Source organism: Natrix helvetica, assembly GCF_964273705.1.
Source record: "Natrix helvetica genome assembly, chromosome: 1".
In the NCBI taxonomy this organism is placed as follows: Eukaryota; Metazoa; Chordata; class Lepidosauria; order Squamata; family Natricidae; genus Natrix; species Natrix helvetica.
In genome coordinates, this window is record NC_138548.1 from 80,332,616 (window position 1) to 80,352,509 (window position 19,894).

Sequence of the window (19,894 nt, forward strand, 5' to 3'; positions counted from 1 at the left end):
TCTCTCAGGCCAACCAATCTCACAGGATTGTTGCTGTGGGGAAGACAAGAAAAGGAAGGTGTGTTGTACTTTAGTTCACACTAATTCGCTGACCAGAAATTCATGAATACCTTCTGCAAGAACTTCTACAGTGCAATTCTTGATAAGATATATATTGGAAGGTCAGTACACTGTACTTTGCTGACTGCTTTACTGCTCTAGCTACAAAGTCACACATGACTGCTGGTGAAAAATCCCTCTCTACGTAATACAACTTCTAAGCTTTTTGCATTTCCATATACAATCTCTGTGTGTTCTGAATGCTGAAGCCATCACATAATCTCTCTAAGTCTGGGAAACAGTTCTTAATATCATTCTTTGCTTCTTGCTCAATAATCAAAGATTTGTTCACTCTAAGAATTTTACTGACACTGATCTACAACCACAGAATATTAATACACTTTGGTACTGGCATAGCTAGAGCATTGTGGGGACTCACTGATGATCAGATTCAACTGTCTAAACAAAATGGAAAGTATGGAATAACTGCCATTTCTGCAATTTCATTCCTTAATGATATACCTTGAATATTATATTAGACTAGCACAAAGTCTTAACTTGGACACATATTGTTTGGCAGAACAGAAACATTCTTCACATTCATGCACATTCAAATATCTCATTGGTAACTATTTACAGTTGGCAAAACATGCTTTAAATGTGTCCAGTGACGTATTTTAAACAATGCTATTTATACTGTCCCTCCGCCAAATAAGCCCACAGTACTGTAAGAACTGATCAATTCAGCTATATTGCATAGAGTGGAAGATGCATGGCTAAAAATGCAAATCTCTGACATAGTGTTCAATAGCAGTTTGGAACATATAGCAATAATAAAGGAGAATTCCTATGAACAGGGAGCACATCCATAAAGACAGGCATTAGCATAACTAGGAGATGGGCTCTGTTACACACCCATGTCCCGGGCTTAGGCACAAACCCGGGTTTCCAAACTCTTCTGAAAAGTCAGAAAGTTGGGGCTGATCTGACTTCGAGGGGAATCGTATTCCTTTGAAAAACAGAACCAAAATTCCCTATCAGCTTTCCTGCTGCCCACCAGTAACATTATCCTGCTTACAGCTACCAGATCTGGGCTGCAAAAATCTATATCAAGACTAGATGGCAATATTCTTTTTGCCATTAAATAGTCATCTGAGTTTTTGAAATTCATTATCTGGTACTGTTTTCCATCCTGGCTACTACAAATATCTATGCCTTCTCTGTTGTAACATCTGCTCTCAGAAGAGCATTTTGTACAGCGTCATTTTGATGGAATTTAAAAAGTCTTTGAAAATGCAGCAGGATAATATCCTACGGATCTTGATCATCGTGTTAATATTAAGCCAGTATAAATGATGGTCTTCCATCTGATTCATAAAGTATTTTTTCCTGAGTTATTACAAAAATGCCGTAATGTTCTGTATTTTTCAGTTTGAGAGGAAGTCTATTTAACTAGATTTCTAAAAATAACATAGATAGAATTTCATTTTATATCTAGGTGCTCTAATAAAGAAACCTTAGCTTAATTATGAAATTTTGTCACTGTTAGCACTAACACTAATTATTCTGAGGCTTGAATAAGTTGTCAGAGTCAGGTACCGATGCATCATCATGAGGATTAAAACTGTCAGATGTTCAGGTTGAATCAAATGTTGGTCTATCATTGGGGATTTCATTTTGTTCTTTAGAAAACCTTTAAATTTAAAACGTGAATGGTCTTGTTGGGACAAAATACAGACCAAACACAGATATTCTAGAGACTGGGCACATGATTATGGTTATAGAAGCCATTTAAGTGATTCTACATGCTGAAGTGCCACACCCATGTGGTAAGCTTTAATCATCTTCAAATTCACTGTAATTTTGAGTTTGCTGGGTCATGGAAAAAAGTTGCTTGATCCATGGCATGGAGAAAAGTTCATGATAAAACTTCATGATACAAAGAATAGTTAAGAATAGTTAACGGCAGGACATGTAGCTTGCCAGAACCTATTATTTAAACATGTGTATCAGCTGTCGAAGACAATTCTGAGCTATCTTACTGGTATTTAGGTTTCCAGGTTTTGCCATAAAGCCAACCTCTCCTTAGCGTAACTTTGGAAAGAGTGAAATATTTTTCAGATACTGTATCTAAAGTGGAACTTGAAAAATGTAAGACAGGTTAAAAAGAGGAGGCAGGCTGTCTAGAAATCATGGCAACAATCTCAACCAGGCACACAAAGAATTTAACCTGAAGTTTAAATATTAAACATATGTCTGTACTTCTGGTTTCTGCCTTAGAAATATACACCTCATGTCACAGTGAAAATGTCTTCTCTGTCTAATCTTTCTCTTGTGTGGAATTTGATATGACAGAGGAAAATATACTTTTGACGGTTCTTAGAATTCTCCTCACAGAATCTAGAGAGCTTTGCAGGAAAGAAATGCCAGTTGCAATCCTAGGTCAGCAAGTTAACAGTAGAAATTAAGAAAAAGATACAAGCCAGTTTTGCTAACATGTATTGCCAAAGTTAAATTAGACTATATCCTGAAAAACTGTTGCTGAGCCAAAGAGTATTCTCTTCCTTATTGATATTATACAAAGATTTAAAACCTAATCAGGACGCATAAGGAGCCCTATCTGTTGTCAGCATACTAGATTTTGCCTCACAAGTAATTTTTCGGTTTGGTGAAGCATGCTGAAAATGCAGCAAGCATTTTAAAAAGCCAAAGTGAACTGGCTGGTGATGAACTCAGGTCTTCCAATGTGGATATAGGCACAAACAAACCCCTTGCAGTGTATATAACTTGAAAAGCAAGCACAATCGGTTATTAACTTTAGTCTCTCTACATCTTAGAACACTGTGACACGCTTAACAGGTTTGCTATATACAACAATAGTGACACCAGCTGCACGCCACTTCATTGTCATGCTTCATCAGCACTGGAAAGTCTTTTCAGAAGGCCAGGTAAAGAACCAGACAAACAAAATACAGAATACTCTTTCCTTCCCAAATGCAACAAGCAGCAGACACCTCTAACCAATGGGCACGCAAGCACAGTGCTACTCTTCAGTAGTTAACACACCCTTTCCTGAAACTTTGTTAAGACAGCATTGTTTACCCCTAAGGATAATCTCTTCCTTGCTCTCAGATCACAGCTAAATTCCCTTGCCCCAGGTTCCCCTGCAGGGAAGGAAGTGAAGCTTCTTATACTTCCTCACCCTTGAATGGCAAACCTGGCAAATAATTTTAAGCGGGGAAGGAAGGAAGGACCGGCAGAGCCTTTATGACCTGATCCGAAGCTGAAGGAGAAATCCTGCAGGTGAAGAGTGTGGGGACTGGAAGAGGACAGGCTGCCAGCCTGTGGAGATTCAGTCCTAGTTTGGAAAGAGAGGTCTCTGTTTATCCAGCTGCCTCCTCCCCATGCTGCAAATCATGACAGCTCTTTTTTAAAACAACCGAGAGCACTTCCTCTTACAACAGCTACTAGTGAGGGAGGCTACCGCTAGAAGGGGCGGGAATGGAAAGCCGGAGACGTGCAGGCTTACTGATCTTGGCTAAGCTGAGGCAAACTGTCTTTGCTGAATAAAGTCTACATGCAAGAGCTATGCTAATGTAAGATCAGATTAGTTATATTTTGTCCGCCTCTGCTGAAACATAAACATAGAGGAAGGGAGAGAGAATAATGCCGCATATACCACCCCCCCGAAACTTAATAAACTTTGAAGATATTTCATATTACAAACGAAAAACCTTAATTCCCAGGACTACATATTGTAAGATTTTGCTCCCATGCTTTTGGGATGCTTCCATCTTCCTGGTTTGAAAGACTATACTGGAAAGTCAAAGGGGTCTGTGTGTGCATACAAGATATATAGAAGTGAGGAAAAAACTATCAAAATTATAAAGACAGAAATGAAATCCTCCTTAGCTAATTCTTCTTGTGTTGAATATCCGCTTTTCCTCCGTGTAAATAGTGCTATATCTTGACCTGATTTTGCTTCAGTAAAAGGTCATCCTCCTTCATTTCCTGTGCTCTGTGAGCAATTCTTCCATTTAAACAGACCCTGTTCTCAATGACAGCAGCTACTAAGCAAGCGAAGCTACTGCTAGAAGGGCGGGAATGGAAAGCTTTTCAGTGATGCCTCTTTATCTTGAAAATGAAGCAGGCTGATAAATTATTCTATTTGGGGAAAACAAGCCCAAATAGCAACACACCCTAATACATTATTTCTTGGTTGTAAATACACTGCGCTAATATTTTATTTTCTATTATCAGAATGAACGATAAGAGGTGAACTAAGTCTAAACTACTGCAACAGCAACTCCTCCAAGTCCAAAATGCCAGGGAAGATCATTTGTTTCCCTGAAGGCCTGGGGTATAATCCCCCTTTCTTCTTTCTTCTGATGTTTCAACTCATTTTGCAGGGTATTTGGGGCAGATTGGTTCAATTCTCTCAATAATGGAAACATGGATTACAGTGTGCGCCAAACATATTCTAGGTAGAAAAAGGATAAAGGATAATTTGTAATAGATTTCTATAGAGATAGCTCATCTTATTTGACAATGGCCACCTTGTTCTTAAAGACTGACATATTATCACAAAAGATTTCTTGAATTACCATCCGCTTCATCATTCAAATATTTGTATGGTTGGATTTTTAAATATATGGCTACATACATATTCTTTAAACATATCAAAGGCTGTCATAAATTAATCTTATATGCGTTTTATTTAGTAACATGTGCACAAAAATAAGCTTTATTTCCCCTTTTTTCCAACCGTTTGCTTCTTTCTTCTTTACCAGTATGTATATTTTATCAGTGTTCTTCTCAAAAGCTTCCCTCTTTATTAAATAAATATCAAAATGTTTGTATTCTTTGATAAGAAAAAAAACCCCACATGGGCCTCTCCGCATATGTATTATCTTTTAGGTACAGTATTGAACAATCTTATATTTTTGAAAATCTGATGAATAATCTGTAGTGCGGTATCTAAATATTGAAGTGTCCTATTAATTACCGTATATAATTTTTCAGCCTCTTAAGAGAAAACAATTGGAAGCATTCTTCATTCTGCAAGTATATTTGCTATGCATGCTGTAGCATTACAGTAATATATCCTGTTAACGTATGCATGAAGTACAAGAGGGACTTGAAAGAAAATGCTAAAATGCATCTTGTCCCCTCCCCAAAAGATTCTGAGTATGTTCCCTTCTCTCCCCATACTGCTTTCAGAAAGGCACAATTTTGCATCTGCTCTTAAGAATTAAGTATAAATCTGGGATATCACATGGCAACATTATTCATCTGACTGTTTCAGTTCCCAGTTTCAAATCCAATGCACCGAACTTGCTATTGGAGGAATGCATTTGAATGTATCTTTACATAATGTGGGGGTGAAGCACTGGATGTTATCATAGATGCGTGGTGTTACATTCTGAGTAACCCTGAAGTATGTGCTGCAATCACATTTGTTCCAACTGCCCTTTTGCAGAACAATCTCGCAAACAGAAGTTGAGTGGTTGGAGACAAATTATTACTCAGATTTTAAATATTTCATATTGCCAGAGACATTCATTTGGGGGAAAAAAGACTGCTATAAAGTAGCAAAGGTTTATTCAACTTTGCTATTCATTTTAGCAGACTAAGCACAGGATAATTTATACTAAGGTACCTTACTATTTAAGAAAAGAAAAAAAGGGGGGGATTCATAAATAAGCTATGCGTTAAAAAACGCCACGTTAGCTAGGTTAGTTAGCTACCGTGTTTCCCCGAAAATAAGACAGGGGCTTATTTTCTTTTGCCCCACGAAATATGGCCTTGGGCTTATTATAGGGGAGGGCTTATTATTTCTGGGGCAGGTGAGAAGCAAGGCGCGCCTTTTACCTTTCCAGCTCTGTCGCGTTCCTCGTCATTGTGCTCAGGGAAGTGGCTGGTAAAAAAAAAAACTTCTCACGAGTTCAATCAAACATCTTGAAATCGCGAGAAGGTTTTTTTTTTTACCAGGGGCTTCCCTGAATACAATGGCGAGGAACGCGACGGAGCTGGAAAGGTAAGAGGCACGCCTCGCGGCCCAACACCACCCACCTCGCCCCAATGGTAAAGGCAGCCTGCCTGGTTCCCTTCCCCGCCATCCCTTTAACGAGGGGTGGCAGGTGGGGGGGGAGAAGCGAGGCATGCCTCTTAACTTTCCAGCTCCATTCCGTTCCTCACCCTTTCGCCGATTGAATCCCCTTGTAAAAAAAACCTCATGAGTTCAACTCGCAAGATTTTTTTTACAAGGGGATTCAATGAGCGAAAGGGCGAGGAACGCGACGGAGCTGGAAAGATAAGAGGTGTACCTCACAGCCCAACACCGTCCACCTCGCCCCAACAGTAAAGGCAGCCTGGCTGGTTCCCTTCCCCGTCATCCCTTTAGTGAGGAGTGAGAGGTGTGGGGGGAGAAGCGCGACGCATGTCCTAGCGCTACCAGAGACTGACAGCTCCATCGCGTTCCTCGCCCTTTCGCTCATTGAATCCCTTTGTTAAAAAAATCTTGCGAGTTGAACTCATGAGGTTTTTTTTACAAGGGGATTCAATCGGCGAAAGGGCGAGGAACGGAACGGAGCTGGAAAGTTAAGAGGCATGCCTCGCTTCTCCCCCCCCACCTGCCACCCCTCGTTAAAGGGATGGCGGGGAAGGTAACCAGCCAGGCTGACTTTACCATTGGGGCGAGGTGGGCGGTGTTGGGCTGTGAGGTACACCTCTTATCTTTCCAGCTCCGTCGCGTTCCTCGCCCTTTCGCTCATTGAATCCCTTTGTTAAAAAAATCTTGCGAGTTGAACTCATGAGGTTTTTTTTACAAGGGGATTCAATCGGTGAAAGGGCGAGGAACGGAATGGAGCTGGAAAGGTAGGAGGCGTGCCTCGCTTCTCCCCCCCCCACCTGCTGCCCCTCGTTAAAGGGACAGCGGGGAAAGGAAGCAGGCAGGCTGCCTTTACCATTGGGGCAAAGTGGGCGGTGTTGGGCCGCGGGGCGCACCTCTTACCTTTCTAGCTTTGTTGCATTCCTCAACATTGTATTCAGGGAAGCCCCTGGTAAAAAAAAAACCTTCTCGCGATTTCAAGATGTTTGATTGAACTCGTGAGAAGTTTTTTTTTCACCAGCCGCTTCCCTGAGCACAATGGCGAGGAACGTGAGGAAGGGAACCAGGCAGGATGCCTTTGCCATTGGGGTGGGCGGTGTTTTTTTGGACGAGAAGGAACAGGCAGGAGGGGTTGATCACATTGCTGGCCTGCCGCTGTTTTTGCCGGGAGCCCTCTTTTTGCCCGGGAAGCCGGTAGGTAGTACAGTGTTAATGGCAGGGACTGGTTGCGCATGCGCTTAAATATTTGGGGCGGGCTTATTTTCAGGGGAGGGCTTGTTATGGCTCATGCTCTGAAAAGCCCGATTAGGCTTATTAGCAGGGCATGTCTTATTTTCGGGGAAACACGGTAGATAATTGTTCTGACCCCCCCTTCCTCCGTTGCCCACACAGTACACACACTCCGGAACAGTACAAGGGAACAAGGTTTATTACACCAACAGACAAGAGGCTTTGTGGCAGCAAGCCACCAAGACAGAACTCACAAAGACAGAACACACAAAAGCAGCAATCCAGCTTGCCAGGATCCCAGACTAGAGTTGCTGTCCAAAGTCCTTTGTTGATTGCTACACAGAGCCTGTCCAGAGTCAACCCTTTTATAACCTAAAAAGGGTGTCTCCCAACAGCACCTGAGAGCTCTTTACTGCCTATAATTACGCCCACGCTCCTTGCGTTTGTGGGCGCGCCGGAAACGAGCATCCCGAAACGCCCTACTAAGTCCTGAGTCACTATCCTCTCTGCTGCTCCAAGGCAGGGCAACGGGAGTCCTCCTCCTCTCGCTCTCACCGCTGCTCCATGCCTCTGGCGCCACCTGGTGGCCGACCAGACTCTCGGATTCCTGCTCAGCCTCCGAATCCTGTCCAGGATCGCACATCTCTTCTGTAGCTGACTCGTATGGAGTATCACTCTCGGAGTCTGGTGACAGCGGCACCGGCTGGGCCACAACAGATAATAATACCTAAATCTATCACAGCCTGGACAGCGTGTCAGTTCTCACTCTAAGTGGCTCAGTGGCTAAGACGCTGAGCTTGTTGATCAGAAAGGTTGGTAGTTCGGCGGTTCGAATCCCTAGTATAGGTCTCCTGCGTGAGCAGGAGATTGGACTAGATGACCTCCGAGATCCCTTCCAACTCTGTAACCGTTAACTCCTCCTGCCCTACCAAATACAAGAGGGAGAAAATGTTAGCCACTCAAACAATTACCATGGTCATATTCCACTGGTGAGTCTGGTAAAGAGAATCATTAACCTAAGTAGAGAGATAGATCCAGCTCTAGAGCAGTTATCATTATACAGGAATAAACAATACCATGTGAAGATCAGGGATGGGTTGCTGCCAATGTTACTGCTGGTTTGCTTATTGCATGTGCGCAGAACATTAAAAAAGGATTAAAAAACATGCTGGCAACGACAGCGGCAAACGGGGAACTGGTTCGGAGATGTGGCCAGCCTGGGTCGCTGCCGGTTCTGCGACCCAGGCCAATATACCACTACTGGTTTGCCTGAACCGGTGCGAACTGGTAGCAACCCACCTCTGGTAAAGATATGTGGTGCTACAGTAGTAAAAAGCCAAAAGCCATTTTCAAATCCTTTAATGAAGACTGCCAATAATCCTCCATATTCCAGCTAACAGAGTTTCAGGAACATAATATGTTTGCTTATTAAAAAAAGGAAGTGCAAAAAAGAGATATTCTACAGATTTCTAAATTCCTCTATTCTATATAAAAATTTTATATACTTTTTCTTATTTCTTTTCCTATTATACCTTTAATTCTTCTTTCTCTTGGTTTTTTTTAAAGAATTGTTTCTTTTTTCCATTATTTTGTATTTTATTAATACAAAATATTTTATTAAGTTTTGAAAATTCAGTAAAGTTGTGTTTTAAAAAGGAAGTATGCTACAACCCGGGGGAAACAGCAGACGGAAATGGTCTATTAATTTATTTAAATCATTTTATACTGCCTTTTACAGGTCAGTTCACAATGGGTCTTAAAAACAATAAACAATTATTAGAGCTTAAAAACAATAAAATAATAAAAGTTGTTGATAATATCAACAGAGCTACCCTAAAAACCATCACAGCAAGATTAAACAAAGGAGTATGCACTCAAAATAAGAATTAAAACCTCTTGTAAGTAAACATATTGTCAGCTAGTATCATTTCTTAGACGTAGAGGTTTTTCAAATGGCAATACCACGGTAAGAATTCCCTTTCCTTGTAGCCAATCCATGTCACCTTACACAGACTTCAAGAAAGAAAAAGAAAAAAAATGGACTTCTAAATGTAATGCAGCAGGTTAATATGGGGAAAGATTTAATTAAGATAGCAAATCTAAAATGATCCACACGAATCAGTTTAATGAAAAGAAAATACATCAAGCGAAATGTTAGTTGGATACAGGTCCTTTCTTGATGGCCATAAAAAATTGGGGTACTGTAATTCCCAATTCAGACAAAGCCATTTTTCAGATTCGGTTTTCAAATTCTGAGCTAAGGAAATAAAATAGAAGATATTGGAATTCTGTGCAGACTTCTTGTGGTCACTGTGAGAAAAAAATGCAGCTAGAAGAAAATTATCTTTGCTTGCTGCAGAATCTTGTCCTGGGGCACTGGTGACAAATGAAGCCTCCCCATCTATCCTACTTCAAACACAATTGAAATATCAGGCACGAAGATTAATTAAAAAATGGGAAGTTATTTTCATTTTCTTTCTATCTCCTTTTCCATCTGTAGCATGTCTTTTTAGACTGGAAGCCTGGGAACAGGAAATGCCTGTCCTTTATTATTAGATAACCTGCTATGGAAAGTTTTTAAAGACATTTAAATATATCAAATATATTTTCTTAAATTTTCAAAGCCGATTCGGTAACTCACACTACTTTTGCTTAAGGTCCTGAGGAGCACCCGGGGGGTTGGGGCGTGGGGAGAATCGGATAAGCGAAAGCAAATTACTATATCACAACTCATCTTCCTTCATTTCAGTGTCCTCATGATGTGTTGGCTGTGCCAGCTGGGAATTCTGGGAACTGCAGCTCAAAACATCTGGAGAACTCTAAGCAAGCCCTAACAACTCACAGAGTTATAAAATGGACGGTTTCCATGCAGATTTCCCCGAGCATCTGGGAAGAAGAAAAGGTTTGTGGACCTGGTGAGCAACGTGACTCCCAAAGCTGGCATAAGCAAGCTTTCACTTGACCTTTTCAGGGTCTCCACCCTCTTTTCCCAAAATGAAAGATGATTATGCTGGGTAAACAGATCTGTGGTTGACTCATCAACATGCAAATTTCAGAAAGAGGTTTCCTGAGTAAAAATAAAAGAACAGGACTTTTTTTTTTAAAGGTCTAATGAAATTCAAAGTAATACTAGAAGTTTTTTTTTCTGGTCAAAATAAAATTGTAGCAAGGACAATAGAAAAGAGAATGTGCCTCCCAGCCATCAAAACTTTTAACCCATAAAACACTAATTGAATTCATGATATCTATAACATTTTTAGTACACAGGCATACCTCGGAGAATATTGCTGGTTCTATTCCAGATCACTGCAATAAAGCAAATATTGCAATAGAGTCACACATTTTTTGTTTGTTTCCCAATTCATATAAAAATTATGTTTACTCTATACTACAGACTATCAAATGTGTAATAACATTATTCGAAAAAACAATCTACATACCTTAATTAAAAATACAGTGTTTCCCTGAAAATAAGACTTATTTTCTTTTGACCTCCCAAATAAGCACTTGGCCTAATTTTCAGGGAGGTCTCATTTATTTTGGAGGTGTAGGAGGCGGCGAGTGTGGTCACCTCATGGCTGCTGCTGTGTTGCAATATTTTCAGGGAAGGCTTATTTTCAGGGGAGGGCTTATTTTAGCGCATGCGCTCAAAAGCCCGACTGGGTTTATTATCAGGGGAGGTCTTATTTTTGGGGGAAATAGGGTACTTTGTTGCTAAACATTGCAAATCATCATCTGAACCTTCAGCAAGTTGTACTCTTTTTGCTGTTGGTGGTCTTCTAACCTCTCCCTCCCACTGAATACCTGCCAAAAGCAATAAAACAAAGCGCAATAAAATAAGATAGGCCCATGATGGCAAACCTATGGCACAGGTGCTAGAGGTGGCACGCAGAACCCTCTTTGTGGGCATGCATGCCAGAAAATGGCATGAAAGCAGCCCAAAAGCCAAGCTGTTTTTGGCCATTTTCTGGACCGTTTTCAGGCCGTTTTTGGCCATTTTTCAGGCCATTTTTAGGCCACTTTTGGCAGTCTGGCGGAAAAACAAAAAAATGGCCTGAAAATGGCCCAAAAAGTGGCCTGAAAATGGCCCAAAAAATGGCCTGAAAACAGCCCGAAAGACGGCCCCAAAACCAGCCCAAAAACAGGCATGTGAGCACTACTACTACTGCACATGCAGTACACCTGAGTTCCGGTTTGGGCACTTGGTACTGAAAAGGTTTGCCATCTCTGAGTAGGCCTTTACATGAATGTCCTAAAGCAGTAGAACATGCAACTTTTTCAGTATCAAGAGGCGTACTTGGTCTTTAAGCAGTGTGCTTAAAAGAGCATGCTCCAAAACTTGGAGGGATTAAGACAAAAACTATAATTTAATTTGATTTCATTATAATTAAACAGTTTGTAGAATTGCTCTCATATGTGGCATTTAATCATTTTCTTATGTCATGTTACAAATTACTGTAATGAGCTTAGGAGTCCCTGGGGACCTTTCCAAGACTTCTCCAGGCTCCATGTGACTCTGGGGCCTTAAGCTATGCACCTAAAGAAGGAACTGATAGATTACCGCAAAATTAATTCCTAGGTTTATAATTAACATTTTTGAGAAATAATTATGTTTAAATCCTTGTTAACAAACAGAAGCAAGAAATCATTATATATATATAATGCATACAGAAAAGGATTGAATTTTTCTTTATAAATTTCTTAACCAGTGGAAAATAGGCATATTGTCAACATTTTTATTAGATCATGTTTTATTTAAATACTCCCACTATTAGAGAAGGACAAAATAGAAATAATTTGCAAAGGTTGATGTATCAACCCACTTTCCTTTCAGAAAAAAAAAACCTGTACTAGTTATATTTTTATCCCCTTTTTCTCCAAAAAATTCAATGTGACATACATACACCTCCTCCTCCAATTTCCTTCCATTAAAAGAAAATATTCTCCCCAGGATTTACCTCCCAGGATTACTACTGTATTGTCTATGCCAGTGGTTCTCAACCTATGGGTCAGGACCCCTTTGGGGGTCGAACGCCCCTTTCACAGGGGTCGCGTAAGACCATCGGAAAACACATATTTTCAATGGTCTTAGGAACCGAGACACCAATTTTACGGTTGGGGGTCACAACAACATGAGGAACTGTACTAAAGGGTCATGGCATTGGGAAGGTTGAGAAGCACTGGTCTATGCAATGAAAGGAAAGGAGGGGAAGAAGAAAAAGACGGGAAGAATAACAGTTCCACAGAATAAGAATTCCCAAATTACAGGTTTTGTGAAAACAGTATATTGGAAATCTTTTTACTTGATGCTACCATAGAGCGTATCCATTCAGCTCCAGAAGGCAAATATCACAGCAGAGCACCAAACCTGGGAGATAATAAACTTGATATTAAAATAAGTGGTTGGTTTTTTTTCCTTAGTTGAACACTTTTCCTTAAAAATCTATTATTTCTTCAATTGCTCCTCTAACCTTATTTAGTAAGGAGGTAAATTTAAAGTTAGTCCTTTTCCTTAAAAAAAAACATTCATAGGGTGGATAGAGACTGAAACTACATTTTCATTTCTTAAATCAATTGTACATGTTGGAGAAAGAAAAAAAAATCCACAGGACTTAACGATTCCCTAAATCAGGGTTGTCCAAACTTGGCAACTTTAAGACTTGTGGACTTCAACTCCCAGAATTCCCCAGCCAGCTCTGGGAGTTGAAGTCCACAAGTCTTAAAGTTGCCAAGTTTGGACACCCCTGCCCTAAATAAATGCAAATCGGAAACAACTTCCCAAATATGAAGGCCAAGATGTCATTCTCAAAAAATGCATGAGCCCCACTTAGGAGACTCAACCAGATATTGATAGAATACAATAACCACACTTTTTTAGAGAAAGGTAAAACTGTCATATATTCATTTGCATCTGATCTCCTTCAGTCAAAGATGCTGCAGTTGTTTTTGCCACAGTCCACATGCAAGTAAAACTACATTGCTAATTTCATGAAAGAACTGGCCTTATTTTAAAGCATAATTAAGCGCAAGACAATAGCTTTAAACAAGGTTGGCTCAAAGGAGCCAGGCTTGTTTACTTTTTATATAATAGAGCTTTTAAAAAAAGATTTAATACGCACATTCAACAAATATGTTTTAATTATATATAGCAGATGGAGAGGATTGTACTGTGCTATTTTTATTAGCATACAGGATATGGCATAGTCAGTCACAGACTGTCTCTTTTTAATCCTATCTCTTTAGTTTTTAAAAGCTGCCCTACAAATTGAATTTATTCCGAACATTTGGGATATGTTCAAAGACACATTTAAGCATTCAAGTTACACTGTGCAACGTATTATCTGTTCCATTGAAAATTTTCTGTTTTGGAAATCATTTACAAGTGATAATGCATATAAGCAAACAAAAATCTAAGGTAGCAATTTAACCTAAATATAGATCAAATACAATACATTTAAATAATTTCATCACTTCTTAAATTAAAGACTCTCAGCCTGATTAACAAGCAAATAAACATGAAGAGTATTTGAACAAGTTATTATGATATAAATACTTGGAAAACTTGCAATGATGAAATATTTTAAACACCTCAGGAGTCATCTTCCATCAGAATAGCGAGGAAATAGGGACCCAAATATAAATTCTCTAAAAATCAAGTAAGTTTCTTGCTTTAGAACTACTACTGTTATTCATATGCAATTTTAGCCCACAGATGAAGACTTATTCAACTAATCAGTTTAATCATTTATTTGAAAAATGTATGAAGTGGTAATTCTAGGTTTGCCAATTCATTTGGTTTGTATAAAACTACTTATAACTTTGAATAGAAAACAAAACAGTTTTTGCTCACTCTTGCTCAAAATGATCCTTCCAGATGTGTTGGATTACAACTTATTGTTTTCAGCTATCTTGAGTAAGTCCATTTCATCTTAGCAATGTAATGTCACTCCCAATAAAAAAATATTTAAGACAAGTAAGAAATCTTTCCTTCTAAGACAAGCCTGGCTTGGTTCAACAGCACAACTGGATCATGTGCTGATTTCTGAACTATTAAGCTAGAACAATGCTTTTCATTCTTGCACATCAAAGGCAGCCTTTGTGATCCTCAATACACTCATTTGCTGTCCAGGATGCTGCTGCCAGTACTGCAATGAAGAGGAAGCGAGCAAAGAAACAGGACCACATCACACATAAATGCAGTTTGTAAACTCCCACCCCCACACAACTGAGCAAGAATTCTCTGAGGGATTATGAAGCAACAGAAGGAGAGTATAGACCAGTGATGGCTAACCTTTTCCGGACCGAGTGCCCAAAGTGTGTGTGTGTGTGTGTGTGTGTGTGTGTGTGTGCATGCGAATGCGCACATGTGTGCCTGAACCCCCCAAATGCAATGCACATGACCCCCTCATGCATGCGCAACAGAGACCTGAAGACATGCTGGCTGGTGAAAGGCGTGCATGAATGCGTGGTGGAGCTAAGCTGGGGCAAAGCTTGCATGCCCACTGAGAGGGCGCTGCGTGCCATAGGGTCTCCATCACGGGTATAGACTCTCTCCCACTGCTTGAAAAGAATTTCCCCCTTCCCCAAATCAAATTTGGAATATAATGTCTTCCTAGGCTTCAGCAAAATCCTGATTGTAGCTAACAGCTGCCACTAGTGCAGGTGCTACAGAGTTAACTGTGTTGACCCTAATAACAGGGAGCTCCCAGGAGGGAAGCAGGCAAGTTCTCATTAATGGCTTCCCTTTTTAAATGAACTTCCCCTGAGAGCAAGCAAGGCTGAGTGTCACGGTGGAGGCTAATGAATAAATGCTATGGAAGGTGCTGTGCTCTACAAAGGAATTCAACAGTATTCTCCTCTCTTCCCAGGGAGGCATCTGCAGGGATTTTCCCCCATAGGAATCATTCTGACAATGACCTGACTCTATTAAATGAAGAAGGAACAAAGAAAGGTGCGATTAGCTATGAATACTTGAAAGGAAACAATGTTTAATGACTAAAAATTATGTAATGTAATGCGTATGATCTCTCTCTCTCTCTGTGTGTGTGTGTGTGTGTGTGTGTGTGTGTGTCTTATCTCACAGCCAAACTGGTGAGGTAAAAACACTGCTTACCAGAATACTGTGTTGTTGAAGACAATAACAACATCGCTTTTGATATTAAAATAAAACCTACAGTAACTTCTCAAAAAGATCCATACGGCCGAAAATGTCATTCTCCCTCTAGTGTTTAAAATTCAGCATTACACCTCCCAACATTATTTCTCAAGGCCCAAATAAGAGTTGATAATTCTTAAGTCTTTCACAACCTGATACCCTCCACGTGTATTGGGACTGCAAATCTCAACATCTCATTAGAGCTCTGTGGTATTGATTTTATTTTCTGTTCTACACACTGATGAAATTGCAACTCAAGCTTCCCCAGGACTTTTCCCCAGCAGCTTTGTAATACAATAAAAAGGTGGGGGACAGAACTAAATCCAAAGATCATTAAAACGGGGTTTGAGTTGCTACTGTCAAAAAGCACAGAATTTTGTTATCAGAGAAAAAGGTGATCTAGAGGGATTTATGATTTAAAGCATTAAAAAAAATCCAATGAGATGCAGAAGAAATAATACTCCCTTGTGCCCATTTCCTGGCATAAACACAGAGCTTCCATCCTGAATCTTGTCTGGAAAGCACATTGGAACAGATCTAAAGCACTGGTTTCCTTCGAGGCTGCCAGAAGCTGAGATACTACGGTAATTCTTTTTCCATCATCATGCTCAACAAATGAATATTTGATATTGGCAGTAGATATCTTCACCACAGATCTTTTTTTCCCCCAGTACAGATTTTACCACTGGATTTTAAACAGCAAGACTTACGTTTTTTATGAGCCAAGCAAGTTTTGAGAAATATACCCTGCATATTTTATACAAACTGAACGATATCTAAAGCAATATATCCACATCATGTCTAATCTGCATCCATTCTTTAGCTTTACTGCACAATGGCATATCCAAATAAATGTGATTTTTACCTACAAAATGCAATGTACACTGGTTATAGTGGACTTTCTAAGATTCAGTCCATATATTACCTGAACATCTATGAAAAGATCATTAGTCTTGGTTAATAGCATCCTGCTGATACTAGGATAGCAAAAAAGGAGGATAGGAGTTGCTACTGTCCTATCCACAGAAAAAAAGTATTTTAATAATAATACACCATTGTTTGGTTTCGCTTATCACAAAATTTCTATCATTCGTACCCTAGAAAATGACCCAGCTGTTTTACTGCCAACTGTCTCCAAAATACTAGGGAATGTGTGCGATTCCATAATGGATTGAAAAATGTTTGGATTTATTTATTTATTCATCACATCTCTACCCCGTCATCTCACCTAAGTGACCCTAGGTCAGTGCTTCTCAAATAGTGGGGCGGGCCCCCCAGGGGGGGTGCGAGGCTCCGTAAAGGGGAGCTCAGCTCAAATTATTTTATATATTTTTGTTTTGCAGGTTAAAGTTTTTTTTAATATTGTGTTCCTTTAAATCCTGTGCTCCTTTAAATCTTTTCTGCTACAGTTAATAAAACTATTCTTTGTTGTAAATTGATCCACATTTCTTTCTTTTTTTATTCTCTTATACGTTAATAAGGATACAGTGTTATGCAGAGGTGTACTTATAACAATTTTATAGACAAATGATACTATTTACAGTTGCGCAGGGGGCGCGAAATGTTTTCTTCTTCCTAGGGGGGGCATGACAGAAAATAATTGAGAAGCACTGCCCTAGGTTGACAACAAAATTCTCGTAATATAAAATATAAATAAGAACAAAGTTAAAACAGAATGAAAAAGATTACAATAAAGATATTAAAATATCTTTTGATATCTATTAAAAGATATTAAAGTTAAAGAGTGAACAATTTAAAAAGGCGGAGAAAACACCCGCCATGGCACCAGCCATCACCAGGGTTTTATAGCATTCTCCGAGCCCCCATGCCAATTGGTAGAACCAGGTCTTCATACTCTTTCTGAAGGCTGGAAGAGGGGGACGGGACTGCTTCACCTTTGAGAGTAGGTTGCTCCAAAGGACACATCTTGCAGTGGCAGAGAAGGCTCTCTACCTGGACTCTGCCAGTCAAAATTCTATAACTGATGGGGGATGCATAAGAAACCCTCCCTGCCTGACCTGGTGGAATGGGTTGATATAATTGGGATGAGACAATCCATCAGGTAAACTGGTCCCATGCAATGAAGGGCTTTAAAGATGATAACCAACACCTTGAATTGGCCTGGAAGCAAACTGACACCCAATGCAGCTTGAATAGCAGAGGTGTTATACTGTATGTGCAACCCTAAGGGCACCCAAAACTGCTCAAGCCAATACATTCTACATTATAACAGCCGAGGTGGCGCAGGGGTTAGAGTGCAGTACTGCAGGCTACATCAGCTGACTCCTAGCTGCAGTTCGGCAGTTCAAATCTCACCGGCTCAAGGTTGACTCAGTCTTCCATCCTTCCGAGGTGGGTAAAATAAGGAGCCAGATTGTTGGGGGCAATAGGCTGACTCTGTAAACCGCTTAGAGAGGACTGAAAAAGCATATGAAGCGGTATATAAGTCTAAGCGCTAGTGCTATTCTGAACCAATTACAGTGTTTAATATTCTTCAAGTGTGGCCCATGCATGTGTAGAGTGCATTGCAATAATCCATATGGGGGATGGCCAGGGTATGAGAGACTGAGCCAGGAAACAGTGTAACTACAGTAAAAGGCGAAGATGAGCAAAGGCCCTCCTTTCCACAAGCGCCACCTACTGTTTGAGCAGGAATTGTGAATCCAGGAGGATCCCCAGATGATGCACCAGATCTGTCTCAGAGAGTGCAACCTTATCCAGGACCAAAAATGGTAAACCCCAGATAGAGAGTACCCCCCTACTCAAAGCTACTCTTATCTAGATGGAGAACAACAGGTTCAGCTGAAGCCTATTGTTTGCCATCTAGACTCCCATCGTCTCCCTGTGGCACTCTTTGGACTTCCACTGACAGGCAAGTCAATAGAAGGTTGAGATGGAGGGAATGAAGCAATCCAGTCAATTCGTTTCTTTGACTATGTGAAGTCCTGAATCATGATCATTATGGTTTAAGTCAAACCACAGCCATTTTTCAGCATCCTTAGCAGGGCATCATGAAGAACGTGCTCACCACAAGATACTATACCTCTCTGTCCTCCTCTAAGTCACTCCAAGGAACGTCAACTTGAATGTAAGAAAAAAATCCTAAATAATAAAGCTTACCGTATTTCAGTAAAGCCAACATGAAACTTAATGACTATTAATTAACTTAATGAGGGGTGCTTTCTGAGCTTGGTTATTTTCTTGCAGATGTTTCATTACCCAAACTAGCTAACATCAAGCTCAGAGAGCAACAAGGAGCCCTCATTTCAACCCTGAACTACTATTCTCCTTTACTGATTAAAGAACTTAATGAACAATATCGATTTAAACATTAACCAAATGAATTAAGCATCTTCCAATAAAATATACTCAACAATCAATTAATCATGAATGCAAACATAATTCCACATTTTTTAAAAAAAATGTACGCACATAAGCACACAAACTTAAAACCCGCACGTTTAACTCTGGCACTGAATACTGTGGTGTGACCCAAAAGCCAACAAGACAAGCAGAATCCATAAAGCGTCTTTGCATCCAAGCCCCCAATTAGTGCAGGTTCTAGAGGGGTGCAGAGCTTCGTTCAGCAGTAGTTGGAACTACAGATAGCAGCGTTACAAAGCTTGGGCAAGCTAGTAAAAATACCACATACTTATATATTGCTGGCCTGTGCTTTATCCTGTGGACTCCCCAGTGATCAGGTTGGCTGCCCTGAGGACAAGACAGGGCATCCCTGTGAGACAGGTGGAGTCTGGGAATACAAAGAGATGAGTCAGCATAGCCAAGTTACATCCCTTATTATGACACACTGTTTTCTTTCTTTGATCACATGCATGTATATACACACACCACACAAAATACAGAAGGAGTACAAATCAACAGACAATTCCCTTTTTCTGTTCTGAATTAAGACTAGTTGTTCCCTACTCCAAATACTCCCAAATAAGCACTCCTAAACTAGAGGTGACCAACACCAGAAACGGTAGGGCTACACCTTCAATTGCTAATTTTCTGAAGTGTTAAAAGAGGCCATCTGCTAACATAACATACGGTCTTTTAATTTTGTTGCACTGAGAGTTCAGGATGAGAAAGAGAGCAGGAAGGCCCATCTGGTGCATTGTCCTGGGATGTCGGAGGCCATCTGGTACATTATCTTGTGAGGCCAGGCCCTTGGGGAGTGAGGAGCTACAAGGGGGTTGGGGGCTGCCAACTTTTTATTTTACCATGTAAAACTTCATTTGAAATTAGTTCAGATATTCAAAGGATATGAAGAGCCTCCAAGTGGACTAAAGGCAAAGAAGAGCAGAATGGTTAAGGAAAACAAAGGAAAAACGTGGTTCATAACTAGTTCTGCCTCACCC

General features: G+C 40.2%; 1 protein-coding gene across 9 annotated transcripts in view; it reads right to left on the bottom strand.

Annotated features, from left to right (window-relative positions):
• DGKZ (diacylglycerol kinase zeta) overlaps nucleotides 1-19,894 on the bottom strand; it is a 135,545-nt gene that overhangs the window by 65,858 nt on the left and 49,793 nt on the right. For 2 of the 9 annotated variants that reach the window (XM_081939224.1, XM_081939223.1), the window contains exon 1: nucleotides 4,012-4,062. The exons of 4 other annotated variants lie outside the window; for them this stretch is intronic. In XM_081939224.1, coding sequence (XP_081795350.1) covers nucleotides 4,012-4,047 — 36 coding nt within the window. In that variant the 5' untranslated portion in view covers nucleotides 4,048-4,062. Of the gene's footprint in view, nucleotides 1-3,311; nucleotides 3,540-4,011; nucleotides 4,063-19,185; nucleotides 19,285-19,894 lie in introns of those variants that run through there. 3 more of the 9 variants (XM_081939226.1, XM_081939225.1, XM_081939230.1) reach the window with 3 other exon arrangements.